This window comes from Patella vulgata, chromosome 8, assembly GCF_932274485.2.
Source record: "Patella vulgata chromosome 8, xgPatVulg1.2, whole genome shotgun sequence".
In the NCBI taxonomy this organism is placed as follows: domain Eukaryota; kingdom Metazoa; phylum Mollusca; class Gastropoda; family Patellidae; genus Patella; species Patella vulgata.
Window position 1 is genome coordinate 18,871,342 of NC_065886.2, and position 26,960 is coordinate 18,898,301.

A 26,960-nucleotide genomic window follows, 5' to 3' on the forward strand; every position below is an offset into this window, starting at 1 on the left:
ATCAAGGTGCACATCAAAACCCGGATTCAGTCGTGACCGCAAGTCACAATTAGCAAACATCAATGAAGTGCAACTTACTGATTCTCTGTATATACATGGCAACAGTTCAATGAGTTTAAATGTAGTTTTACACCATTGCAAATCCACAAACACAAACAATTAAAACAATAGACGTTATGTCTGTTTTATGGAAAGAGCCTAAATATCAAAGTTTGGCAATGAAGTTGACATTGGAGAATATTTTCTGGACCGACTGATTACTCATTCTCTTTTAATTAGCCCTACTCTTAGTAACATAAAATCCTTAAATTGGAATCAAATTTTTATAGTTACGATATTCATAAAAAACATCTGAACTTTTCTGCCAAATTATATCTATAATGGGTCTAGGAAATGGTCAAAGGATTCAACAACAAGGACCCTACCCTTGTCAGACATAAAGTACGGGTTTATTTTTGTTGAATTCGTTGATTGTCAGTGTCATAAATATATATTAATGCGTATGTGAATAGAGTTTTACAATGAAGTAATACCAAAAACATGAATTATGTCCACGAGAATTTTGTTCTTTTTTTCGAATGAAAACTATACGCGCAATCGTGATATTAATATTTGATTGGGTACAGGAGGACGAATGAAAACGAAACAGTCTAAAAGGTGAAGCTTTTTGACGTATTGTGTTCAACAGCGCGTGAAGCCAACATATACAAGCGCTAACATATAGGATTGTCACGTGGCCCTGTATATCCCAAAGGTGCTAACGTAATAAATAGCGAGGACAGCCGACGACGTCTTTAAGACATTTCAAGACACACGAAGTAAGTTGTGGATTTTGTTATAGAAACCGTAAGTAGAGAGAGATAGACCTACTTTGTTCTATATGCTTATGTTAAATAAGTAATTACCTCAATATTTTAAAATATATGCAATACCTTTCACGGATTTAATTCATCTTTAATTTAAGCAATTGTTCATTACACAATGCCAAGAATTGACAGCTGTTTAATTGTATATTTTTATGTTTTTCTATCAATATGTTTGTTGTTCATCTGTTTTTGAAAAGTTTTGTTCTAATTGACTTAAAACTATTTCACACAGTTAATGAAATAATGCAATTATGGTGATGGAATATTTTAAAACAATAACTGTTAAAACAGTAAATTTGCACATAGCTATATAAGTATAATGTGAACTTTCAATTAGAAACGATTTGTAAATATCGGATGAACATTTGACAACCATTTATGCACTAATTCAACAAGTATCATGGAGGTATTGACTGCAAATTAAATACTTCCAAATACGTTAATTGAGTACAGAAAAAATACTGAACATAGTAACTTATTGAAAAAGTATAACTGCAATAATTACTTTAGCGGTAAATAGAGGTGGCATTCGTGCATGATTCAAGATATGCTTGGACATTCTAAAAAATATGGTACTGCTTTTCATTCATTTTAGAGGTTTACACAACTTAACATTTTAGATATACTTTTATATTCAGGAATTTTATGTAACGGTAAAGTCTAATAAAGGGGAATATGAGCTAACCTAAATACGCATGATATAATTATAAATGACCGTTTAGTTGGTAATGAATGGACTGTTGTCCTCTTTACCTAAAAAAAAATGTCATTGTTTTTGATTGATCGTATATAATAAAGTGGTGTGACGTCTTAATTAAGTGTGACAGACGTATACACAAGTTAGTATTCGCTTGCAATTTACATTTCATCTATTAACTTCAGAATTTGATGTATTGTAGCTGACCGGTATTTATATTTGAGCTCTGTGGGGAAATTCGAATCACTCCTTTTTGAAAGAAAATAACCATGTACATATGTTTACATAAGTATGCATTATGTAAGAGCTAAATCTGTCTATTGCAGGTTTTTTTATTTGGGCTTCAAATGTCATATAAATTATTATTTGGACATTTATTCACGTGACAAGCCTATAATCAACTCTATAATGATTTCATTTAAATTTGGAGAAGCGAGGCTGAGTTTAGATTAACAAGTAACGTCGCTACGATAATAAACAATCCGCTCTACATCTGCCGAACCCATAACTTCACTCAGAATAAAGTAAAGTAATTTGAATGAAATTTTCAGTATATATTCATTTTTCATTATCTATTTTTGAACTATTATAGCAAGAACGACCAGTTCTTTATCTAAATCTTACATGATGTACATTTAATGCAGTCCGTTTGCATTATCCCGCTTGGTTCAGAAAGTAGGACGTTAAACTCCAGTCTTGTGCCGATACAGGGGTATTTCGTGACACCACGACCATATCCTTAACATTTATGGGGAACTGGCCCATAATTGTCTAGCGAGAATTTTATATTTGTCAGCTACTTAACGTCGGATATAATGCTGTTAATAGAACGAAAGTGAGACAGGTGGCAACATTCACCCCCGACGTTTAAAAACTTTTCTGGTTTCAATAGCCTAATCTGTTCTGCGCTCGGTGCAAGCTTTATATTTGAATCATTCTTACTGATGATATTGTGTTGTTAATTCTAGTATTCTAGATCTGAAAACAAATCTAGAAATTCTACCAACCCCATCGAAAGACGATTCTACATGGAAATGACATTTAAGTTATTTGTAGATTTTGATGGTTTCAAAAATACCTTATATTTCATATCTTTTTATTGATTATTATTCAGTCTTTATATGAAATTCTAAATTGGTCGTATTTGAATAAAATTATGCATCCAAAAACCTATTTATATCAACAGAGTTTTTCGTGCGACGTGTTAATTTGACATTTTCAAATCCACAGGGATAAAACTACTTTGTCAAAATGATTTACTGTAGGTCAAGACGAACAAACCAATACTGACAATTAAACCTCCCTAGCTGTCGATTTACACAAAACATCAATTCACGTCCAACCGAGACAAGCTTTAGTTCAGACAAAATATAATCTTCAGTAGATATATATGCTTATATGCGTAACACTCACTATATCTTCAGTCCCGGTGGAGTGGGGGTGGGGGTGGGGGGGCTTTTACCCCCCCCCCCATCCGCAATAATTTAGCCGCAAACACTCTTTTCTACCGGGCTGTTAACATAGAAGAGAGACTTCTAGAACGTAGACATTCAGAAAAAAATCTTGTTATGCTCTGTACTGATCACTGGGTAAAAAGATACTCCCAGTTGCAAGGGTCACGATTAGTTAACCGAATAGTCGACCTTTATCTCAATCCCATCTCACAGATTGGGTAATTAAAAAAAAGAAAAAAAAGACGGGATTGAGTTTTTCTCACACTCTTTCCCCGTGTCCCTTATCTATCAAATGGATGGAGTTTAACGTCCACTGGCCACAAACTAGGGCATTTCGGGACTAACATATAGTTCAATTTTATTTCAATGATTCGTTTGCGCGTTGGGATCTTTAGCAGTGGGAGGAAACCGGAGGACCCGAAGAAAACCCACGAGGTTGGACAGGCGACCTTACTCCTTGTCACGTACAACCGGGAAATCGAAACCACGCCATTTGACTCAATGACAGACCTTATGATAGAGCGCACACGCGCTAACCATTCGGCCACCCCCTCCCCCTTCCCTTAGTACATTAGGAGTTATTATAATATCTACAGCCTGGGTTTAACAAGCCTAGAACTCAGACCTAACGGCTGGAACACTACACTGTCTCTATCCCAAACTCGAACCAGAGACTGAGAGTACGTCCTAAGAATCATGCATAATGTTCTCGCCGGCCGTAAGCTAGGCTAACGGTATACCTCACTAGGAAGCCCACATAATATCTTCCCTAGGAACTTCAAATGATGTCTGAAGGGAAATATCACCCCCCTCTTTCTTATGAAAGTATAGATGCGTAAGCTATTAAGGCGGGGCAATTACCGTTTTTGGGTAAGTGTTTAGTATGGGCACCGTTTTACGTCAACATTATTCTGTTTAATTGGACTAATCTGTGCACGAGATGGCTGGACGATAGTACCCTACTTTCAGCAATTGATGGTGACAGGAACTGTCTATGAGTTAGTCTAAGAAAGTTCAATCTTGCAAAATACCTACTTAGCCTATTTTTCGTTGTCACCCATTTGTTTAATCACTTCAATATATTAAACACCTTTCATAGAACTATAATAACCCCTATAGTATTACATAAGTAATGTATAATTTTTGAGATCTTATTCCCTTCAATTTACGCCTCCAAACATGGTTAGATCTATTTACCAAGGCCACCTGCAGATTTCCTAGCTGTAAACAGGGCTAATGCTAACCTTAACCCTAAACCTAGCCCTAAGCCTTACCCTAACACTAACCCACAATCCTTGGCAACAATCAGGCGCCCAAACCCTATTTACATCTCGTGACCTTGAAGAAATCCGCAGGTGACGTTGGTAAATAGATCTGAGCCCCAAAACACTGATCAATAAAAGACAGATATTTTTGGGATGTTACAACATCTATTTTTTAAAGTCATGTTTTAACCAATTTCAAATTCGGGATTGTTTTCACAATTTGTGCAGTACGACCGGCTGATATTTTGATGTCAAACCTGCTTTCAATTCTTCCAAATTAATTCAAAGATCTGATGTCCCCGTTGGCCCCAACCTGCTTGAATATTTCCTATAATACTACTTTCTTTTAATTTAACACATTTCATATACCGTTTATCTTATTCTAGCGTCACTAGAGATTGATGTTTTTCTTTTCGGTACTAAATCACCATAAAATCTGTTCGATGTAGGGTTAAGTCAGAACAAAGTTACGCTTATTATACAAGTACACACATAAATAATTCATGACCCTGATTAACATCTACCCTTTGTGTTACTATGTAAGAGCGCATCATCGTCCTTTCATTTTTTTGTTCAAAAGTACAACGTAACGGACATTTGTCTGACTTTGTGAATTAAATTTTAAAACTTCTTTACAAGGTAAGGTTTTAGTTTCTATATGCATAAGCCTACATCAAAATGTATTAATATAAAATTACCGATTAGCATGATTTCAAAAGCCTTTAATTACAGCTAATAAAATGCTGAAACGCAGTTGTTTGCTTTTATCATTAATATAGAAATGCTAAGTATAGAACTTTGAATAACAGCCGTTTCAAATACAATATAAGTAAGTAAATAGTGGTCTGTCTTCATTTAAATTTTACTAACTGGATAGCACTTTCCATACGTTCTTTTGAATACTTAGTGAAACATATTTTCGAAATTCTTATTTATAATATAGCAACTCATTTTCTAGTAAACATCTACGTAATTTCAATTCACCAAAGAAATTCCGGTTTGACGTTTTCGAGCAACCTTATAGCACGTGTTTATAATTTCTGACATAAACAGGAGAAACAAGACCAACTAGTTATCAATGAACATGTATTTTTGTCTTGTTTATTACGCATTTAGTATCCTTTACTGCGCTGGTTATAATGTATTCAAAATAACTAAACAATTTAGCGAGAAATATGAAGCCGTTAAATCTAATTTATACCTTAAAGGCGACCGAAAAAAAAAATGAGTATAGTTCCTTGACAAACAGTTCCTGTCTAGTTGTGTTCGGAAAGGACGGTAGGCCGTAGGGCCGATGTCAGGGCACAAGTTCCCTCATAGCACACTGCATGGGGGGGGGGGGGTATGCCCGTGTTCACTAGCCCGGTCGGAGCAGAACAGTAGGACCTTAAATCCAAATTTATTTCGTTTCATTTTATCATGAGAAATTCCAAAAATAAGGATTAGTATAACCCAGGAAAAAAGTTTTACACACCCTATTACTTGCAACGGGTAGGAATTAATTTTTAAAATAAAACCAATGACGTGTAAGAATCTATACGTATTCTGAGGGTCATTAGTTCATTTCTTAGTTCATGAAAAGTAGTCTCCCACCCCGTTGCGACATTATTTTTAAATTTATAGACAAAGAATAGAGATATAAGATGGTTTAAAAAATATTTGTATCTTTACAAATTATTCTCTATTGTCAGTATATTAGCTATGGTATGAGTTTATTTAAAACGCAAATTAATTGTTTATGAAATAGTGTGAGAATAACAGGAAAGAGGCTCTAAGTTCAAGGATAGATGGTGTCAAAAAACATGTGACTGGAAATTACCTATTGCATCATTTGGTTTAGTTTGACCAATCTCTGTAATTATTTACATCATATTTGATCAATTAGATAATTGAAGGTCCAAAGTCCAAAGCTACAAAACTATCATATTGGTGGGCGATTGTCAGGCAACAGTTTGATTCCAGAAGGGAAAAGATGTAGCAATTTCTATCAGCAGACTCGCCCAGCGAGTCTGGTTGGATGAGGTTTGAGAGAATGACTTTATTCTATTATGCATTGTACCATATGTAAGCAGCTGTGATATATAAAATGTAAAAACGAACTGTTACATTATTATTCCTGGTAAGACAACCGTCTTAAGAAAACAGTAAGAAGTAAATACACAACGTGAAGCAGAAGCAAAGTCAGCTAGAGACAAATTTTAGACGATCACAAGGCTACTAAGATATGTAGTAAGAAAAGATGCATGGTTCATACGTAGGATGTGGCGACCGGGGATGGTTCCCCCGCTCTCCACGTCTGACGAAAGGCCCGTGGTACTACACATACACCAAATTATTGTGCTGTATTTGCCCATGACCTGCCCAGTGTTGAAGAGATGTTAAAATACAAGTATTACTTTTCATCAACACTTTCTATTATTTTCTTCAACTATGACGTCACATAGTCTAAGTATAGTGATCATGATTTATTGGAGTAAAAGTGGTTGTTTGTTGAGTCAATATTGAAGTAGAATGTATTTACACTCGTATATAAGTCACATCCATACCACTCTTCTCGTTAAATTGTTACATATCTCACATCTTTTAAATCTACGTCCACTGGTATATAATTATAGTTTCAACATAGGTGACCTTGGTGAAGGTCAATGTAACAAAGATAGAATACATGTATATAATGATTATGCATGGTAATAAATGAGTGAAAAATTATCTATATTATTCCTGTTTTCGATTTTCAATAGGCATTATGTCATCCTAAATTAAATCTCGATCGACGTTCTGGTCGCCCACTGTGGGTTTTGATTAATCAAGCAAAATTTTTATCTTAGCTGTCCAATCTGAGTTGATTAATCTTCAGGTGAATTATACTCTAAACTGTTGGTTTGTATTTGAGTCAGTGAAATTTGTTCAAACCAAACTGCTGAACATTGTTCTGTGAGTATTAAATACAAGTCATTCACCATACTAACTATTGTGATTCTAATTGTATTCTGGATATCGAATAGCTCGTGTTCACATCCTGATGCTGATCAAATTTCAGGTTCCCGAAACTGAAGCCAATGAGCGACAGTTATGACAAATGGTTCACATTGCCCTATGCTACCTGGACTCAAAGCCTACAATATCTTATGTTCTGGAAATCTGCCATGAGCCCCTACCAACGCTTTTTCTCGACTTCACCAAATTTAAAATGGTTGCAACTGTGATAAATTGTATTTCGTTTTTTGTATTGTGAAACCGATTGGAGATCAACCATTGTGTACCACGGACTTGTGCTAAGAAAGATGCGTCCCTGGTGTTTTCATGTATAATGAACCTTATGGAAGTATATATTATTGCGCAATACGGATTTGCACTTAGATGCGTCTTTTATGTAATCGTATTTATCAAATACTCACTATACAAACATCTTATCCTTTCTGTTGTTAGGGGACGTTAGGTGGCTGAATGATTAATGCGTGTGCATAGGTCTGTCATTGTGCCAAGTGGCGTGGTTTCGAATCCCCTCTTGTACGTGACAAGGCGCAGGGTTGCCCGTTCAACCTCGTGGTTTTTCTCCGGGTGTTCTGGTTTCCTCTCACTGCTAAAGACCCCTACGCGCATGGGAATTATTGGAATAAAATTGAACCATGTGTTAGTCCCTAAATGACCTAGTTTGTGTCGAGTGGACGTTAAACCCCATCAATAAAAGTAAATGACACTATTATATAGACTGGACGATTATTACTATGGAATTCGTAAGATTGAAAATCGTTTTAGAAGCAGTATTCGCTAAATTGACTTCCCCCAATATACGATATATCAAAAACTCGGACCTATCAAGCGATTACAAGGTTTCGATGAAATATATGTTAAACAATCGCAAAACGTTTAAAAATAATTCACATACAAAGTTTGATAGTGTTCACGTTTATGACTAAACAATCGAATGATCCCATGTCGCTGAATTGAGTTCCCACGAAATACGAAATATCAAAACCCCGGACTTATTGAGCGATTACAAGGTTTCGATGAAATGCATGTCGAACAATACCAAAACGTTTAAACATAATTCACATACAAAGTTTGATAGAGTTCAGGTTTTGGACAAGACAATCGAATGATCAGAGTATGGAGTTAAACAGACCAATGTCGGGGGTTGACGACTACACATTTTAAAAGATGTGGGCACATAAAATAAATGAATGCTATTTTTCGTACTGTGTCGCCTTCCACAATAGATTTCCTCTGTTAAAATAGCAGACCTACTCAATATATACATGTTGGAAGTATCTAAGATTCCAATTTTACCGACATTAAAACGAACAGGAAGCGTTTAGGAGTAACCGTATTAGTTGTATAGTGACTAAACTTTTTAAAATATATTATGTATAACATTTGAAATGTTGGGCAGAAGTCTGACATTAAAATATGATTTCTCATTTTAAATGCAAAACTTCGATAAAAAAGAAAATAGGTTTGAATGCAAAATTTATCATGAGAAATTCCAAAAATAATGGTTAGTATAACCCAGGAAAAATGTAATCTATACGTAATCGGAGGCTTATTATTATGCTCACAAATAAACTTTCGAAAATATAATTCGTTCCCGATTGCCATTATTTTATTGAAATCCGTTGCCTACCAATAACCCTCACCCACCCCTTACAGTAAAAACAAGTTTACTATTCAAAATAGTTTGAGTACATCTCAGTATCACCAAATAACACAACAGTCTATAGATGTCGCTTGTGTGAGATATCGCTTTACATGAATTTGATTTATACCCAAAGAATTATATAGTTAGCAACATAGGACCGCCTATAGTTAATACAGATTTTTATATTTCAATCGAAAAACATACCTGCTATATCATTCTTTTTGACAAAAATATTAAGTTCAATCGACTTTTCCGTTAAAACTGACAAAAAGCACCTTCGTGCACCAAGAAGTCTGTAAATAGCTGAACCTTGACAGTTCTGTTTGAAACACAGTTTCATCGGTGGAATAGGGTCAAATCCCCCCCCCCCCCACAAAAAAAACCAACCCCAAAGAACCCCAACAAACCAACCTTATGTTAGATACCATTGTAGAGGTCGATGTTCATGGATAAAAATGTGTTTATTCTTCAATACCTGTCTGACGGTTTTTTAGGCAGTAAACGTGGCGGCGTGACGTCATTAACAAGTAATATGAAAGTTAGTTAGATGTCTATATCTTACATGGGTTTGATTGATTTTTATAACGGATCAATAGACTCTTTGGTAAGATTACTTTTGTATTGTGTTTGGTCTAAATATTTGTATTACTATTTAGACTGGAATATTGTGCTTTCAATTAATGTCCGATGTTGTTTATTCTTTTAGGGTGTTAGATAAAGGGAACCGTGAAGAAGACACACCCTAACGCCAACATGTTGTCAGTAGTACTGGTAACCGCCTTAATCCTGGCAGTTGGTGCCCAGACAACAGAGTAAGTACTAAATATTTAAATTAAAATATACCATCTCATAAAAAAAGGAATTACAAATTAAGTACTCTATGCAAAAATCGCGTAATATATAAGATTTAAAAAATATGCCAGTCTTTAAACAATTTCTTTCACTTCCCGTAGAAAATGATATACTAATTGGATTTTAAGCCCCAAGGCAGGTGACTGACCCAGTATAAAGATGAGGTAAAGGATCCTATAAACTTGTTTATGTCTTTCATAAAATGCATAGCCTAATGTTTGACCTAAGAAACCCGTACTTTGGATATTTTAATATAACAAAATCGTTCTGTAGACAGAAACACGTTAGGGGTCTGTAGAAACATTTAAGGCAGCGAAATGCTTGGTAATTTACGCTTCGGGGAAAGACGACCTTATGTCTGAATAAGAAAAATGACTGTTGTCTGCTTCCATTTCGAAACGGAGGGAAATATCTTACAGAAGTTGGTTAAAACAGTGTGACCCAGTTTTTGTCACATTTATTACTGCCGCATGCCAAATATATTACCGTGACAAGACCTGTGACATTTTTACAGATTTCATTAACATACCCATGCATAGTGATAACGGCCTATATTATTTTTATTTAAAATCCAAAACACACCATTCGACAATGTCGTGCCTGGGTTAGGTTTGATTTGGCAATCATTGCAAACTGTGTGTGAGTTAGTTGTATTTTACGTCCGCTTCCACCGAGGTGATATCGCAGGCAAAATGGCAAACTGTATACCAGCTCATCTTTATACCCGGCCTCCTCCCACCCCCCAAAACACAACAACAAAACAAAAAAACCTTCCAAAACCACACGTATCATAGTTATGGACAGACGGAACGAGTTAAGGGTTGAATCACAATCACACCACGATCTATGCCACACAACCGAGAAGATGCCAGCTATAAGAATCACAATACATGAAAAAGAAGGGCCACCATAATGAAATGCATTAATCGAAATTTAAGACTTATGCATGTCAAGGACTATTTGTCGCCGTCATGTCGATTTCTCGTCGGCGACAATCTATCGTGTTATAGAATTCACCGATGATTATTGCAAACAATTACTTTGGTGTGTGCATACCTTTACACTCTCACGGTATGTCTCTACAAAAGTCATTACAATTTCACAGAAGTCATTACGATTTACAGAAGTCATTACGATTTCACAGAAGTCATTACGATTTCACAGAAGTAAGTATCAAGTTTAAAATGCCACCCGAAAGAAACCATACCAAGAAAACGTCCTTTTAAAATCAGTTTGGTTTTATGTAATTGTCTCTTTTATAAGTAAACATAGAAACGTCATTTTTTCTATATATATATAGATTGATTAGAAAGACTATATAGGCAGAGAATTTATTTTCTCTTGTGAAACACGTGATTCCCATAACATTAGTAAAGGAATGTAAATGTGCAATGTAAATTTCATTTGAAAGAGTAAACAGCGCACTTTAAAACGCCCTGTCATTTCTATGAATATATGTACATATTGCATGTGTGTTACTCAACGGGTTAAACTAGTTTAATACAAGATGACGGTATTTTTTATAATGTTGAAATACTGTACTATTAACTACAATGCTTACGCACTTGAGCAGGGGTGTTGCATGGCTTACGTAATTACAAAATTCAACGTCAATTGCATTACATAACCAAATCAATCGGATTCAAGCGTTGTTGTGACTTTAAATTTGCATTCGGTATACACTCTTTAGTACATTCAGATTCGTTATAACGATTTATTAAAAAAAGCCGTACCAGAGCGGCCTTGTTAACTATAGCCATTATTTACATATGATAAAACTTTAAACTATACGTTATATTTTGAAGGAAAGTATAGTATTGCTAAATACACTATAAGGTAGAAAAGATAACCGAAGTAGACAAAATAATAAAGACGATGTTTACATCAAGTTTAAATGATTTGACATTTAAGTTGTATACCTGATGTTTACAGATCGTGAGAACTTAGCCACTTTTTTCTAAACTTATACTATAAACACTAACCGTCAATTGGTAGTTAAGAAGATGGCGCAGAAGACGGCCTCTATTGACTCTGGTATCACCATTCATTACCCAGTACATATTATCGACTGACCATGGATAGCGATGTTGGCTATTTATTTTTGGGTCGTTGATGCATGCATATACTTATCTCAAACGGTCCCTTTGGAACTCCATTCATATGGGTGGGGACGGGGGGTAAAATGGGGAACACCTACACTAAAGTATTAACAGTGAGAGAGAGAGGGAAATGGGGTTTAACGTCTACACGACACAAACTAGGTCATTTCGGGACTAACACATGGTTCAAATTTATTTCAATAATTCACTTGCGTGTAGGGGCCTTTAGCTGTGGGAGGAAACCGGAGGACCCGGAGAAAACCCACGAGGTTGGACAGGCGACCCTACTCCTTGTCACGTACAACCGGGAATCGAAACCCCGCCAATTGACTCAATGACAGACCGTATGATAGAGCGCGCGCGTGCTAACCATTCGGCCATTCAACCTCCCTGAAAGTTGTACAATTGTTCATGAATGAGTAAGCATATCTGTCTTGCGCTTGACATTCATCACTGTCGTCAGGTTAAATGAAAAACCAAGTATGAAAAACTGACAATGCCAATTGTGTCATATTATGACAATCATTTTCTTGAATTTGTTTAAACATTATTTATAATTTGAAAGCCAAGATGGAGGCGAGATGGCCTTCTAAGGAGACAGACACATCTTTATTCTAATCAGAGCTTCACCTTCCATATTTATATCCCAGCCTAAATGTAACCTGGGGAAATTTTTAGCATTTCTGAAAAGCCGCACACCTCTGGCGTATTGGTTATTTTCTGTTAACCCGTTTTTCTAATCCTTGTTCAGGCCGTGGTGAGTCATTTATGAACTCATTTTTGTTCAAGCCATTTCAAAATCCGATAGATTTAACCGAAGGTACAAAACCCGTCATTCGACAACAAAGAAACATATCTATGAGTACTATCGCTAACTAGTACTAATAACAACGTTATGGAAATCTTCCAGCTTTGGATTAATTTATAGTACTCGATATAGAAGTAAAAAGTAGTTCACTATATTGCTGAGGAGTGTTCTGTTCAGATTTTTAGAAACACCAATAACGAACATGTGTATAAGAACTAGAGTTGACTGGTACCAAAAACAACATTATGGAGATCTTACGTTTTGTATTAGTTGAATAATACCCTATACGAACCTAAAAATTCTGACGAGAGGTCATGTTTTTATGTAGAATTCATTCATATATAATACAATTGTCATTATCATATTGATAATACGTACCATTTAACGTGCATATACGTATTATTCTCTATTATAATTCAAATATATATCACCTTATATTAATCGACCAGTCAAGTTAACAATGGAATAATGCACCGAACACGAGCAGACATCGTAGATTATAAATACTGCTTACGTAAAAGACCAAAACAAAAGATGGGATAGACTATTGGGGAGATCAGTATCATCCGCATATAAATGTGTTTTCAATGGATTTCAATTTTCGTAAACACATTAATAAGACATTAAGAATTTTGTCAACAATATATTTTTTTATTTTCATTTATAAATACACCAACTTGTTACATCGAAATAACGTATCAAAATATTATGTTTTTGTGTGTATTACGTATGTCAATTGCTAAATGCCGCTCAAAGAAGAAAATATTTATAGTTTAGAAAGTGGCAGCTCAAACTAATTTTGGACACTTATTATGATTTTTGTACCATCTGTCTTTGTTTTATATATATATGATTGATTCCGGTTCGAGTCCAGAACAAGTTCAAAGTGGTGGTTTCAATATTATAGTGAACTGCGTGTATCCCATTTAATAGCGTACACGGAAACGTAATTTGACAATCTATTTACGGGAGAGGATTTGGGATGTGCCCATACCAAGATATCCTGTTTACTGTGGATGGCAGCAAGGATGGCCTGCCACTGGAACTGAAATACCAGCTTGTGGCTACAGGACTCATGAAACATTAACCAAAATAAAATTCTTCTTAAATTCCACTTTAAAATATTCCCGCTAACACGTACCGGTATATTATGTTTATTGTATATTCAAATTCCAAAATTATATATTATTCATCTAAGGAAAAGATAGAGGGGCGAGCAAACGAAGGATCCAACCCGATACTAAATACCCCAGTTACACCCAGGATGTGACAGACGGGTCTAAGGTGTTGCAAAAAGAAAAAGAAGTGTGAAACTTATGAAGTTCCATCAATATGTAAATGGAATTAAAGTCATTTAAAATAAAAAATCTGATTTGAAACAAATATCCTAATAATATCTTTCCAGTTCCTGTGTTACACATATCAAAAAAGAAATTTTTTGCTTGCAGGGAAACAATTGAAGACAGGCCAGGCACTTACATGATATCATTTGTAAAGAAGATACGACCTGGTGTAAATTTAGATGTAGAAGTTAATATATTATCTGCTACTAGCCCTGTTAATCTTCAGATTAACCTGGTTAATGTTACTGATGGTAAAGCTTTAGATGCTGGATTACTAAACACATTCAATCAAGGTAAATAAAACTTTATCCTGCGGTTTCCCCACCACTGTTTTGTGTGGTTGGTTTGTAAATTCTAATATAAATGCTAGTGACGGGTGGTGTGTCCTTTTTTAAATGAAATAGTGTTATTAGCACGTCAGCCCCAACTGGACCATATTTCAAAATACGTATGAAATCTTCACGAGACACAAAACAGTTATGAGTTTAAAAAACAAGTATCACAGTTTCTCTTGTACTATATCTATATCAAACTTTTTCTCATTTTGTGGTAATAATATGTATGTCGCTCTTAATGGCCGCATTTATCTTTTCTTCTCTCCCCCCTTCTCATTACCCTCCTCTTTGTAGATAAATCATTTTAAAATAAAACTTTGTCTCCTTTAAAGAGTTAATAAGACTTTGTCTCCTTTAAATAGTTTTAACACGTCATATTGTTACGGTTGGGATCCTTTTACAAATGCGTAATTATACCATTAATTCGTATGCAGGTGTTCGACTATTCCATAATGACATTAATGTTATAATAATGAAATATGACATATATACAAGGATACGAAAATAGTTGACATGTTGTTGGGTTATTTTACTATTACTCAACGAATTCTTTCTCGATGACTTAACAACGCACATAAGTCGTTTTATTCATTTGTACAAAATGTACAGATTTCTAGCATAGCTGCCGAATGTGCATTACATCAAATGAAATGTAGTTTACGACGATTCATGTCACGGAGGCAGATAACGACTTTGGAGACGTATGTGATAGCCCCAATGACATTGCCAAATCATTTTTCATAAAGAGAATTTCATAATTGTCAGTTATTTTGTTGTAAAAGTTGTATATAGTAATCGTGCTTTGACAGTGTATGTGTGTGTGTGTGTGTGTGGATTATCCTGTAAATATGTGACGATATAGTCTGTACGTACACTCAACTATTATATTGTTAAACAAACTTCTATTTACAATAGAAACTGTAACTTATTCATTATTGCCTTAATGTGTTTACCTTTTTGGACGAATAATTGGTAACTTGCTCTGTTTGTCACTTATGGTGTTGACATAACAGTGCGAACGTGACATTAACATCGTTTGATATCGGGGTTAAACAAGGCGATCTTTTATCTCGGTTCATCATAATCAAATTCACATATGAATAAAAACACACGAAGAAGAATATGCTTACCTAAGCGTTCATAATATAACTAAATGCTAGGCTACCAAATGTTTTTTTCCCTATAAATTTGGCTTAACATAGAAAAGTCTTAATTGATATATATTTTATTCAAGTGCAGATGTTATTGCAAATCTGATCCCTATAAATGTCAGAGTTTCACAAGATCTAAATATTTTATTGATAGCCAAAATACACGATACAATACTAAAAAAAATATAACAGTGCACTAAGTGTAAGCAATAAATATTAATGTCAAAAAGACTGTTTTGCACGCCTCACAGAGTAAATTAAGCTAAGCAACAATAATCAACTTACCTCATACATCCAAGTACACAACACACTTTATATAGAAAGCAATATATATAAACACGGCGTTCCGATAAGTCTTTGTGTTCTCTTAACGTTATCAAGCACTTGTCGAAACGTTGTGCTGTGTATGTACAAAACAGTGAATGCTTTCCATATAAATTGTGTTGTGTTCTTTATTGTACCCAATTCAAACTGTAGCTATATGAGGTTTAAGCTGGAGACAGCAATAGCCCCCAGGAAGCTGGAAAGACAAATCAATAGTTCAATTATATAGTAACTGTCTTTTTGTTCAATTAACACTGAAAATCGTTTTTTTTTCTTTAGGTGTGTCACGTATCCAGTATCCGGTAAGTTATGCTAATATTATCTATAAAATGAAATATCATTATGGCAGATATCGCATACAAGCACCAACTCTCCAATCACATTCATTGAGTCGCTGCGGCTCAGTGAGTAAGGTGCGGGCTCGCTAACAAAGGGTCTCGGGTTCGCGCCTGGTTTTGGTCGAGAAAGTTCCTCGAGATTTTCCGGCGTGGTTTCTCCTTTTCAGTGGTACAGGAAGGATGGGCCTGGCAAGGAACAATATCTGGTCGTTCGGTTTAGACGAAGAACCGAGAAGTTCTCGTGTACACATTGACGTACACATAAAAGAATCCTTGGAAGTTGCAATTCGAAATAAAAGTTGGCCGTAGTGCTGCTGTCCGATCCAAATTTCCCCAATAGCACATTGTATAGCGTATGCCCTTCTTCATTAGCCCACATTCTAATACCCACACGCTTTATTAAATACCAAGGACGGACGCAGAAGGGGACATGTATCTAATTCTTAAGACCCAGTCAAAAATAATTTCTTCTAGTATCTTTGAAGAAAAACTCCTTACACGTGTTTTGGTGAATTTCAGATTCCCGGTGATTTAAAAAGAAACAGTTGGCGAGGTTATAGGTTAAACTTTACAGCTACTGGTGGTTTAACTTTTAATGATAGTGCCACTTTAGATTTCGACAGCCAAAATATGTCCGTCTTTATACAGACCGATAAAGCTATGTATAAACCCGGTCAAACAGGTAATCTTTATCAAAAGATAATTTACATACTATATCTTTACAAGTTCTGTTAACTTACAAAAATATGTTAGTTTCCTTAGTTTATTGCCAAGTTACTCATTTACCTGATGGACTTCCATCTTGGCCACCCTTTTCAGATTAATATAATCGTTTATTAGGTCAGGGTGACAGACAACCATAAAAACACAATTATGCCTTTTGGTCCTCTTCTCTGGCAAACATTTAGAGTGTCATCAGGCAAGATTCTTTCTGGTTCTAATTCTTATTATTTATTTCAGTCAAATTTCGAATAATGGCGGTTGATTCATTATTAAAGGTTTTAACCTTACCAATGGATGTGTTTATATATGTAAGTTTATTGTATATTTTTGGATGTTTGGTTAGATTTCTTCTTTTTGGCGAGCCGCGGATGCTCAGTAAGTACGGCACTGACTCGCTAACCTGGATATCCCTCCTGGTGATTCGCCGTGTTGAGCAAGAAGGTCCCGGTTCGATTTCCTCTTGTCATATATGCAGGACAGAGAGGCTGCCAAGACAAAGCGCCTAGTCGTTCGGGTGGGATTAAAAACCCAGGTCCCTTGTATACTTTGGTGTGCACGTAAAATAACCATTAAACATTGTCCGGCAAAAATTCCCATATGGATCAATGCATGCCGTTTGCCCGTCCTCCTGTGCTCGGATTGAGCAGAAGAGTAGGAGGTTACACCCCATTTCATTTGCTTCTTTTGGACTTTGACAGATAGAATGAACAAAGCTATTAATTATTGCTTACTAGACACGTACACTTAGCATAATAAGTTCAATATTCAAAATAACCCAGATAAAGACAGATATATTTTAGTATTCTTTAAAGAGGATTTTAATTAAGTCAACATAAACCCCAAAATTTCAGTGATCTGAGGTGTTATTAACGACGGGGCCCGCTCTGAAGGACTCATTTTTTGTTTCCAATGGTTACGTTTTGTATTAGGCTTACTGTTTTCGAAAGGACCGGGCTTTATTTTCATGCAAAGTCTGATGTAATCGACAATTATATTTTTGGGTCCAGTAATTTCACAGGACATGGTCCAATGTTTCAATATGGTGCCCACATGGTTAAAAATGACAATGTTTTGGTAGTTAACTGTTAGTCATGTTTTTAGCCCTTTTAAACTGTATATCCGCCAGTGACGTCACGAACTTAAAATTGTGGCTAAAGCGTTTTCAAATTATGATTTTAATAGCCGCCAATGTTACACACGAATTATTAGAATATAGAAATGAGTAGACCATGTCCTTTAGCGAAGGAGAATTCCAGTATAGTTTATCATGCAATAAACGTAATTAGGCACGATAAAACGTCAACAGATTTTGTAGAATGTATCTGAAAGGACCGTAGATGAATGAATTGATAACACAAGCTTTCTTTATTCCAAACTGATTCTATTAAAAGGATCCACAAAACAATAGAATAAAACAATGGTTGAAAAAGGTAGGAACAGCTGGGCTGATAGAAGAAGAAATGGTCACATCGACTGAACCACTCATGGGAGACTGGAAAATCAAAGTTCAAGCCAACGTAAGTTGTTTCACTTTTATCATTTCCGATACGTCCGTGGCAAAACATAAATCTCTTGCTGAAACAGTTTTTCAGATGTAAGTTTGATAAGTATAAAGGTACAGAAGTATTCTTCCCCCAACAAATAATCTGAACCTTTATATTAACTTGTTACTGTTTTTATCCCCGGATTGACGTCCAAGTGATCTATTCCGTATCTTGCATCTACTCTACTTTAAATTATAATTTTAGGGCCAAGAAGAAGAGATAACTTTCACAATTGCTGAATATGGTAAGCTAAAATTTTAATTTATACTGTTCTCGATTATGTCAAATTCGTCGATAGTTTGCCTTGTTTGCGATCTTTTTTCTTTTTTGTAATAATTATTATGATTTTCTGTGACTTTTCCAGTTTTACCCAAGTTTGAAGCGAATCTCGAATTACCTAGTTTTGGATTTGTTAATGATACATCTATTACCGGAAAAGTAACAGCCAAGTAAGTTAGCTACTGCATTCTTAGAACCAGTAAAATCATTTCCATTGACAGTGTTAGGTGATACACCAAGAGGTTCCCACATCAACTAGGTAAAAAGTCAACACCGACATTAATTATTTTGCAGAAAACGATAGCTATATAACTGTCTCATAAGCTTGTCAAGAATACCGCTCTCGGGATAACAAAGTTATAGTAACCTCTTTGTAACATGTACCTGCGTTGTGTCGGAGCAGAACGAACAGTAAGACGTTAAACACCAATTCATTTCATTTCATTTCTATTTGCGTTTCTGTACTTGGTGAAAAATAACTCACGATATTATTAATATTTTAGTAATCAGTGTTGAAGTTGTATTTATTATGATATTTTAGATATACATTTGGCAAACCAGTAACCGGCTCTGTTAAACTTGTCGCTAATTTAAAATATTGGAGGGGATGGTGGCGTAATGACGGAACAAAACCACCACAAATAGTGAGATCCTTGATGGTAAGTTAAACAAAATCCGATAAAATACAGAATAAATTAATGTATTCGACCGATTTACCAAAAGCAGTGCCCGTTAAACTTAGTGACGACACATTGAAATAGTGAGTAGTTCCGATGACGTTAACGGCGTTATCTAAACCAGCATTAGCACTTGAACGACGCCCCATATAATGTTTCTAAAAGTTTATCCGAGTAGCTGACATCATTATTTATCGTTTATTAGAATATAGAAAGTAAATTCAATCATCGCACATAGAATTTTTTTTCTGCAGTATTATGTTGTATTATCCTGTCACTACCCATTTACAACTGGTTAACCTGATCTTGAAAACAGGCTTTAAAGTCTTATCCTGAAATACAGGGAATTGATTGAGAACAGACAACCTTTGTCGCCTGTCCAACCTCGTGGGTTTTCTCCGCCCCCCCCCCCGGTTTCCTCCCACTGCTAAAGCCACTACGCGCGAGCGAATCATTAAAATTAAAAATTCAACCATGTGTTAGTCCCGAAATGACCTAGTTTGTGTCGAGTGGACGTTAAATCCCACCTCTCTCTCTCTCTCTCTCTCTCTCTCTCTCTCTCTCTCTCTCCCTCTTTCTCTCCCTAAAAGTGCCAATACTTAAATAAATAACCAGAAGCTAGATTATAACAAAAATTCTAGATAAAAAACGGAACGGTGAACTTTACTGATATATTAATATATTTAGAAGTCCAAAATAATGTAATATACCATTTTCTTTTCATTTTTTTGAAAAAATTAGATGAAAGATGGCACAGTCGACTTTACTCTGGGTATGAATGAAGTTAAAAATCTGGTTGTTTTAAATAATCCCAACAGTACATACCCATATTCACTGAGTTGGGAAACATTGGAAGTAAAGGCCAACGTTACTGAAACTATCACAGGAAACAAGATGTCAGCTGAGGGAGATTTACAGTTCTTTGATAATCCTATTAAAATGAATTTTATGAGCAATTTACCCAGAACCTACAAACCCGGTTTAAAATATACGGCAATTGTAAGTATTTTTTTTATTTTGAAATAAATGGACAGAAAGATATTCGTAATGTGGTTTGGTACGTGCAGTGATTCACATATTTACTCGAGCCCTTTAGTCAGTTGGGATTAGCAAAGACAAATGTTAGTCTTAAAATGACCAAGGTATTGTGTATAAGAGACGCGGAATTTTCCCTGTCCCAGGCTTTGATTGGAAAGTTGATCAAGAGTCGACCAATCTCTATATGTGGTTTACTGAACGCGCCTTATAAAGAAATGCCTGTAGCCTAAGATTAAACAGGCATATTGAAGGTCTTTCTTTGTGCCTTAAATGTTATATAAACTATTACTTAGAAATTGATTAACTTACTAAGACCATAGTCAACACTCGATGCCATTATGATAGTCTAGATTTCCACTAGGTTTAAATGTCGATGATTTAACGTAAAAGTGGATAACCGAGACTTTGTTTATTATCGCAATAACGGAAGCAATGACAATCGAGGCTACACGGTGAAGTAATTTGATTGAAATTTTCAACACATTCTATATTTCCATTATCTATTTTTATCCATTATAGCAAGCAAGAACTGTCAGCTCTTTATCTAATCTTACAAAATGCTCCTTTAAGTGAAAATTGTTGCTGTTGTTCTTAGTGTTTTAATATCCGCTTCCACCGAAGGTGATATCGCAGACCATAAACGGAAAGAAATTTCTGGACTGGTTAAACTCCATTCTATTCCGATTCTTTATTACAGGACGCTTTCGTATATATACTTTTATGTCGTTTTTTTGTATTAGGATCACGCGAGGTCCTATATTAATTTAAAATGCCATCAATTATATTTTAGTTACGGGTAACACGACAAGATGACAGTCCTATATTAAAACCAGGCAAAGTTAAAATAAATGTCACATACGACGTGGAAAAACCCAGAACTACAACTACATCCACAACCACAACACCCGCTCCCAAAACTAAAGAGCCGAGTTTTATCATACCACCAACAGACACTTTAGAACCCTTTACGCCTAACAGGTAGAATATTATTCATTACTCCTTACTTTGATTAGAATTTATAGTCCTATTTTCTTCGGGATGGGGTTGGTGATACCTGGATTCCTTTAAGGGGCCGGGGTCCTTTACAGTTTCTTATTACCCCCCCCCCCCCACCCAACCGCATATCTGGATCTCAATAGAGTATAATGGTGCCACATTACGCGCAATGCAGCGTTTTTCTGGGGAGCACACACCGTTATAGGGAGTTATAATTTTTCAGAGGGCAGTGGAGGACCAGGTACTGCAGTACCTCTCCCCCACCCCTTCGGCAACGGGCCTGTCGGCTGATAAACGGGTTTGTTTTCGATTTAAAATTGTTATATTTTGTGCATTGTTAAGCCATTCGTAGATTTAACAGTTCTGATCTTGTTCTTTATACGTTTTGTGTAGATTACAAACGATTGACCTGGTTGGGTTCCCATCCTATTATTACCCAACGTATGACACTAAAACTCTAGAGGCCAAGTTCCATGATGTTGGTGTAGACGGTTTTGTCAAGATCACTGTCGATGTGCCTTCCGTGGCTTACAGAATATCATTGAAGGTAACTACAGTAAAAATTCATTAATCTGACACATTTCTATGAGCAATGAACGTGTGGTGAATTTTGACTATCTTTGTTTATCTAAAATAGGTGATGCAGGGAACTGCAGATGATACAAGTATACTATAGATACGTACACAACTTCAATAGCAAATCGAAATAATTTTAAAGAAAGCACATACGCAAAGTTGTTGCGGTGTTGATGAAACTGTTACAGACAATATTTCATCGATAAATATTTAAACGCACAGCAGTAGAGATAGCATAATGAAATAAAATACAAACACGACAGTAGTAAATATATCGGACCTAAAATTAGAACTAAAACCTTATTTTATTTTTACAAAGTGTAAATTCTAACCTTTTTGTGAATTTTGAAATGTATGGATCATTTGTTTAGATGTGTTATAAAGCAAGAAGGGGGTATAAATATTATGAATCTAAAACCTTTTTACAAAATGTATTTCTAACCTTTTTGTGAATTTTAAAATGTATGGATCATTTGTATAGATGTGTTATAAAGCGGGAAGGGGGTTATAAATATTATGAATCTAAAACCTGAGAATAAATTAACTTCAAACGAGAAGGGATTCTTTTTATCATGTATAAAAATATCAGATTTACAGGTTTTGTTATTAATATATGTTATATAGGACATCTGCTTTTGAAGTGCCACAATTTTCTGTGCTTAATATATCAACATTTATCTGGTAATTGTTGTTTTTTTTTTCTTTTAGGCGGAAGGATTTGAAACCAGTTCGTATTTATCAGCATCCAGATCTTATTCTCCAAGTGAAAATTACATTCAGATCTCTATGTTAACTCAATCACCAAAGGTAAGCATGTTGTAGGCATATTAGTAAACAACGACTCGAGTAACATTTCCTTTCAAAATTATCGCTGCTATTATTAGCTATAAGTGGTGAACGGTGTTGGCTGTGATTTCTTGGAATTTGCTAGACTTGGGAAGCTGACTGGCAAGGATGGGACAAAACTGACGTCCCGTAGCAGCATTCCCTGACCGGAAATCGAAATAGCAGTAGATTATAGCACCGATGTTCGTGCAAAATGCTCCGATAGCACACATCATGCCGTATCGCCCGATTCAGTTAGCTCGGTTGGTAGAGAAAATTAATAGTTTAACGATAGGCTCAGTTTTATGGAATCACATTTACAAAATGTATTACCAAATACCGTTTGAGCATGGATTCAGCAAAGGGTGATGATGCCCGGTTGGTTGTTTCGATACTCACTCTGGCAGTAGGTCGAATCCTTTAGTCTTTGAATAAGTCACTTTCTGGTTGTAAATGGTATAGATTGTGTATTATATTTACACAACAAAACAATTTGCCCCAATAAAGCGATGCTCAAACTATTTACAGAATAGAAATTTAAAGCGGCGTATTGCCTTCGCTCTTACATGTCTATTTTTTTAATATTATTTTGCTATTGAACGTTATAGGTTGGTGTTTCTGCAGCTTTTGAGTTGAAATCTACAGAACCATTATCAAGTTTCACATACCAGGTAAATAGTGATAATATCAATCATGTTTAACACTGTTGAAATAATTTGGTTTATTATGTAGTAGACACGGCCAAATATTTTGATTTAAAGTATGTGTATGTGTGGGGGTGGGGGGATTTATATCCCCGTCTAAGTATGTCTAATTATTCCTGCATTCATATGAAAACAGAAGACGGGGTACGCCGCTGTCCGCGAAAAATGTCGCTTAAAGCACACTGCATAATGTATTAGCCCGACTGACGTTAAGCCCCATTTTACTTTATTTCATTTCATTTTCTACGAAAACCCTCCGTGGTAAATATTACAAGACTGACGTTAAACCACATTTTACTTTATTTCATTTCCTATGAAAACCCTCCGTGGCAAATATTACAAGTGTTTTTTTCATTCTAATCTCTTATAGGTTCTTGGACGTAGTAAGCTGATCACAACTAAGGAAATTACCACAACAACTCCTGCTATACTAAACACATTTTTCGTTAACGTCACAGCAGAAATGGCTCCAGACGGTAAATTAATCGTTTACTATAAAAGACCAAATGGTGAAATTGTCGCGGACTCCATTTCTTTTAGTATTCAAGGACTCTTTGAAAATGCGGTAAGAACTATTATTATTTATAAACAAATTACCACACAGGTAATTGCAATTCTAATTTTGTCAAATGTTTAAATCACAATATTTCACTGGATAAGTTTTTGTTCGTTTATGTAAAAACATGTTGAATTCAAAGTGTTTCTAGATATTTATAGAGTAGGCGTAATAATTATTTCTTCACCGACGGTATAATAATATTAATTCCATGTCATATCTTGGCCTAAGCCTAACATTGAACTGTGGATCTAATCATCATATCGGTAATTAGATCCCATCAACGTACAATTATCTGACGAAAATCTGATTTGTTGCTGCATGAGTTTAAATGAATTTATTGTGTAAATCATTGATACTTCACAAAACGCCTATCAGTAGAGGTAAATTCCAGACCGTTTCATTAATTTTAGACCAATCAATAAAATGTTAAGAACGAACGCTTACTGTATTTCTAAAATTAGTGGTCTGAAACCAGATGTGTATTTATCTCCCTTTATATACTGCACACCCAAGAGCGATTCCAATCTAGTACAGGTGACAAAATTAGACTTGATTATAGTAGCGAATACTTCGGCTTATTGAACATTATGACTATAAGATTTTGACGTAATTTTAATATCTTCAATAAATCTATTCCCGCTACATACTGTCCGCCATAAGTCCCAACATGACCGACTGGGACCAGGCGCCAAAGTTTGTAGAATATATAGAATATATAATTTAATTATTTTTTATTAATCAGATAACTGTGGATTTTGATCAAGCTAAAGTAAAACCTGGGGCACCTGTTAAACTAACAATTAAAGGTGAACCAGGATCCATGGTTAGTTTACGAACTGTAGATAAAAGTGTTGATCTTTTAAAATCTGGTAATGACATCACAACAGATACGGTAAGTCAATATTTTAGTTTTTGAATAGGCGCGATTTCCCCTTGTCAGTGGTGCAGGGCGGAAGGCCTGGCAAGGACAGGTGTCTAGTCGTTCGGATGGGTAGTAAAATCGAAGTCCCGTGTACACATTGGCGTGCACGTAAAAGATCCTTTTGCAGTTGGAATTCGATGTAAAAGTAGGCCATAACGCCGCTGTGCTGGCAAATTTCCCTTATAGCACACTGTATGGTGTATGCTCGTCTTCAATAGCCCAGTCGGAGCAGAACAGTAGGACGTTAAATGACATTTTATTTAATTTCATTTCATTTTAATTTTCGAATGGGTGAGATGTGTTTGTCGCTATTTTGACTGTAATTTCTTCTGTATCTAAACCTTGGTTACTGCTAAATTCCCATGGCTATCATTTAGGTATAACAATAATGAATATTAGCGTGGTCTATGAGGAACTAAAAATCAGTTTAAAAACGGGACGCCAATATGGTCGGAAATTGTAGATAAAAGTACTGATATTCGAGACTATGTTTAACATAATGGTACTTGATAATTAGAATATAGATTGTGATCGGCCAGTTATCACTATTTCTGGTCAAAACGCATAACCTCGCTCAAAATAAAGTAATTTGACTGAAATTTTCAAAATATTTATTTTTCACCATTTTTTGAGACTAGCGCTTTCTCTAATTCTTACATAAGGCATCGTTAATATTATGTCGTTTTTATAAAGGTTCTAAAAGAAGTATTACAGTATGGTGGTAATTATTATGGTGGGGGAGATTGGTTTTATTGTTTCTGGAGATGGCCAAGAGCCGGCAGTGGCTCAGATGCTGCGAGTATTTTCAGGGTAAGTTTATTTCTTACACGTCAAGGCTCATTTGTGGTATTTCATAACTGCTGCTCCAACGTAATTTATGTTTCGTAATCTCAATGTTACTCAAGTGTATTCAATGTATCCATACCGTTTACTTTCCATTTATCAGAAACAACCTGTTAGCATGTTTAAATTTTCCTGTTGCCACGTGGTTAAAATTATTTTAAAAATATAATTGACGTATTTGTATAAAACAAGATCTACATTTAAATTATTAATTGTAATAATGTTCTATTTGTTTTCTTATTAATAGAATGCCGGTGTTGCTCTTCTAACAGATGCCATCTTGTACCAGAAAGAACGTAATTACAGTAAGTATCTAGGAATTCCATTTATTGAAGCCTCTTCTCTCAATTCGAATGTTCTAAAGTGTTGTGCTGTAGTTCATAGAGCTGACATATTCAGTCTTATCCCCTTATTATACCTAGAAAAGCTTATCTCGCACTCGCTCTTGACTCCTCTCTTTAAGCTGTAAACATTCTCCGGCTTATCTCATTCTTTCGCCAAGCTACAACTATTATCCAACCTATCTGTTTCTATCTTTCTTCCTCTCACCAAGCAGCATATATTGCATAAATTATGTAGTTTCATTTCGCCAACTGCACAAATTATGTAGTTTCATTTCGCCAACTGCACAAATTATGTAGTTTCATTTCGCCAACTGCACAAATTATGTATTTTCATTTTGCCAACATAAATTTTACTTATATATATATAATAATATTCTCCGGCTAATCTCGGGGATCACTAGCCTGGAGGTTGGGTGTTCGATCTCTGCATTGACCGAGAAAGTTCACCCAGAATTTCCGGCGTGGTCTCCCCTTGTCAGTGATGCAGGATGGAAGGCCTGACAAGGACAGCTGTCTAGTCGTTCGGATAGGACGAAAAACCGAGGTCCCGTGTACACATTGGCGTGCACGTAAAAGATCCCTTGGCAGATGGAATTCGATATAAGAGTAGGCCGTAGCGCCGCTGCCCGGGCAAAAGTTCCCTCATAGCACACTGTGTGGCGTATGCCCGTCTTCATTAGCCCAAGTTAGGAGCAGAACAGTAGGACGTTAAACCCCATTTCATTTCATTTCATTTCATTTCCAGGCTAATCTCGAACC

The 26,960-nt window shown here is 35.6% G+C and overlaps 1 protein-coding gene across 3 annotated transcripts in view; it reads left to right on the forward strand.

Annotated features, from left to right (window-relative positions):
• The first annotated feature begins 706 nt into the window (after window positions 1-706).
• The window catches only part of LOC126829492 (murinoglobulin-2), a 40,764-nt gene continuing 14,510 nt past the window's right edge, over window positions 707-26,960 (forward strand). For 2 of the 3 annotated variants that reach the window (XM_050559401.1, XM_050559403.2), the window contains exons 1-19: window positions 721-846; window positions 9,628-9,733; window positions 14,129-14,316; window positions 16,113-16,135; window positions 16,691-16,853; window positions 17,132-17,202; window positions 18,286-18,411; window positions 18,643-18,682; window positions 18,803-18,887; window positions 19,259-19,376; window positions 20,136-20,393; window positions 21,223-21,410; window positions 21,822-21,975; window positions 22,713-22,811; window positions 23,438-23,500; window positions 23,904-24,098; window positions 24,835-24,984; window positions 25,708-25,824; window positions 26,105-26,162. In XM_050559401.1, the coding sequence (XP_050415358.1) occupies window positions 9,675-9,733; window positions 14,129-14,316; window positions 16,113-16,135; window positions 16,691-16,853; window positions 17,132-17,202; window positions 18,286-18,411; window positions 18,643-18,682; window positions 18,803-18,887; window positions 19,259-19,376; window positions 20,136-20,393; window positions 21,223-21,410; window positions 21,822-21,975; window positions 22,713-22,811; window positions 23,438-23,500; window positions 23,904-24,098; window positions 24,835-24,984; window positions 25,708-25,824; window positions 26,105-26,162 (2,155 nt within the window). In that variant the 5' untranslated portion in view covers window positions 721-846; window positions 9,628-9,674. Of the gene's footprint in view, window positions 847-9,627; window positions 9,734-14,128; window positions 14,317-16,112; window positions 16,136-16,690; window positions 16,854-17,131; window positions 17,203-18,285; window positions 18,412-18,642; window positions 18,683-18,802; window positions 18,888-19,258; window positions 19,377-20,135; window positions 20,394-21,222; window positions 21,411-21,821; window positions 21,976-22,712; window positions 22,812-23,437; window positions 23,501-23,903; window positions 24,099-24,834; window positions 24,985-25,707; window positions 25,825-26,104; window positions 26,163-26,960 lie in introns of all 3 variants that reach the window. The other variant, XM_050559402.2, reaches the window with a different exon arrangement.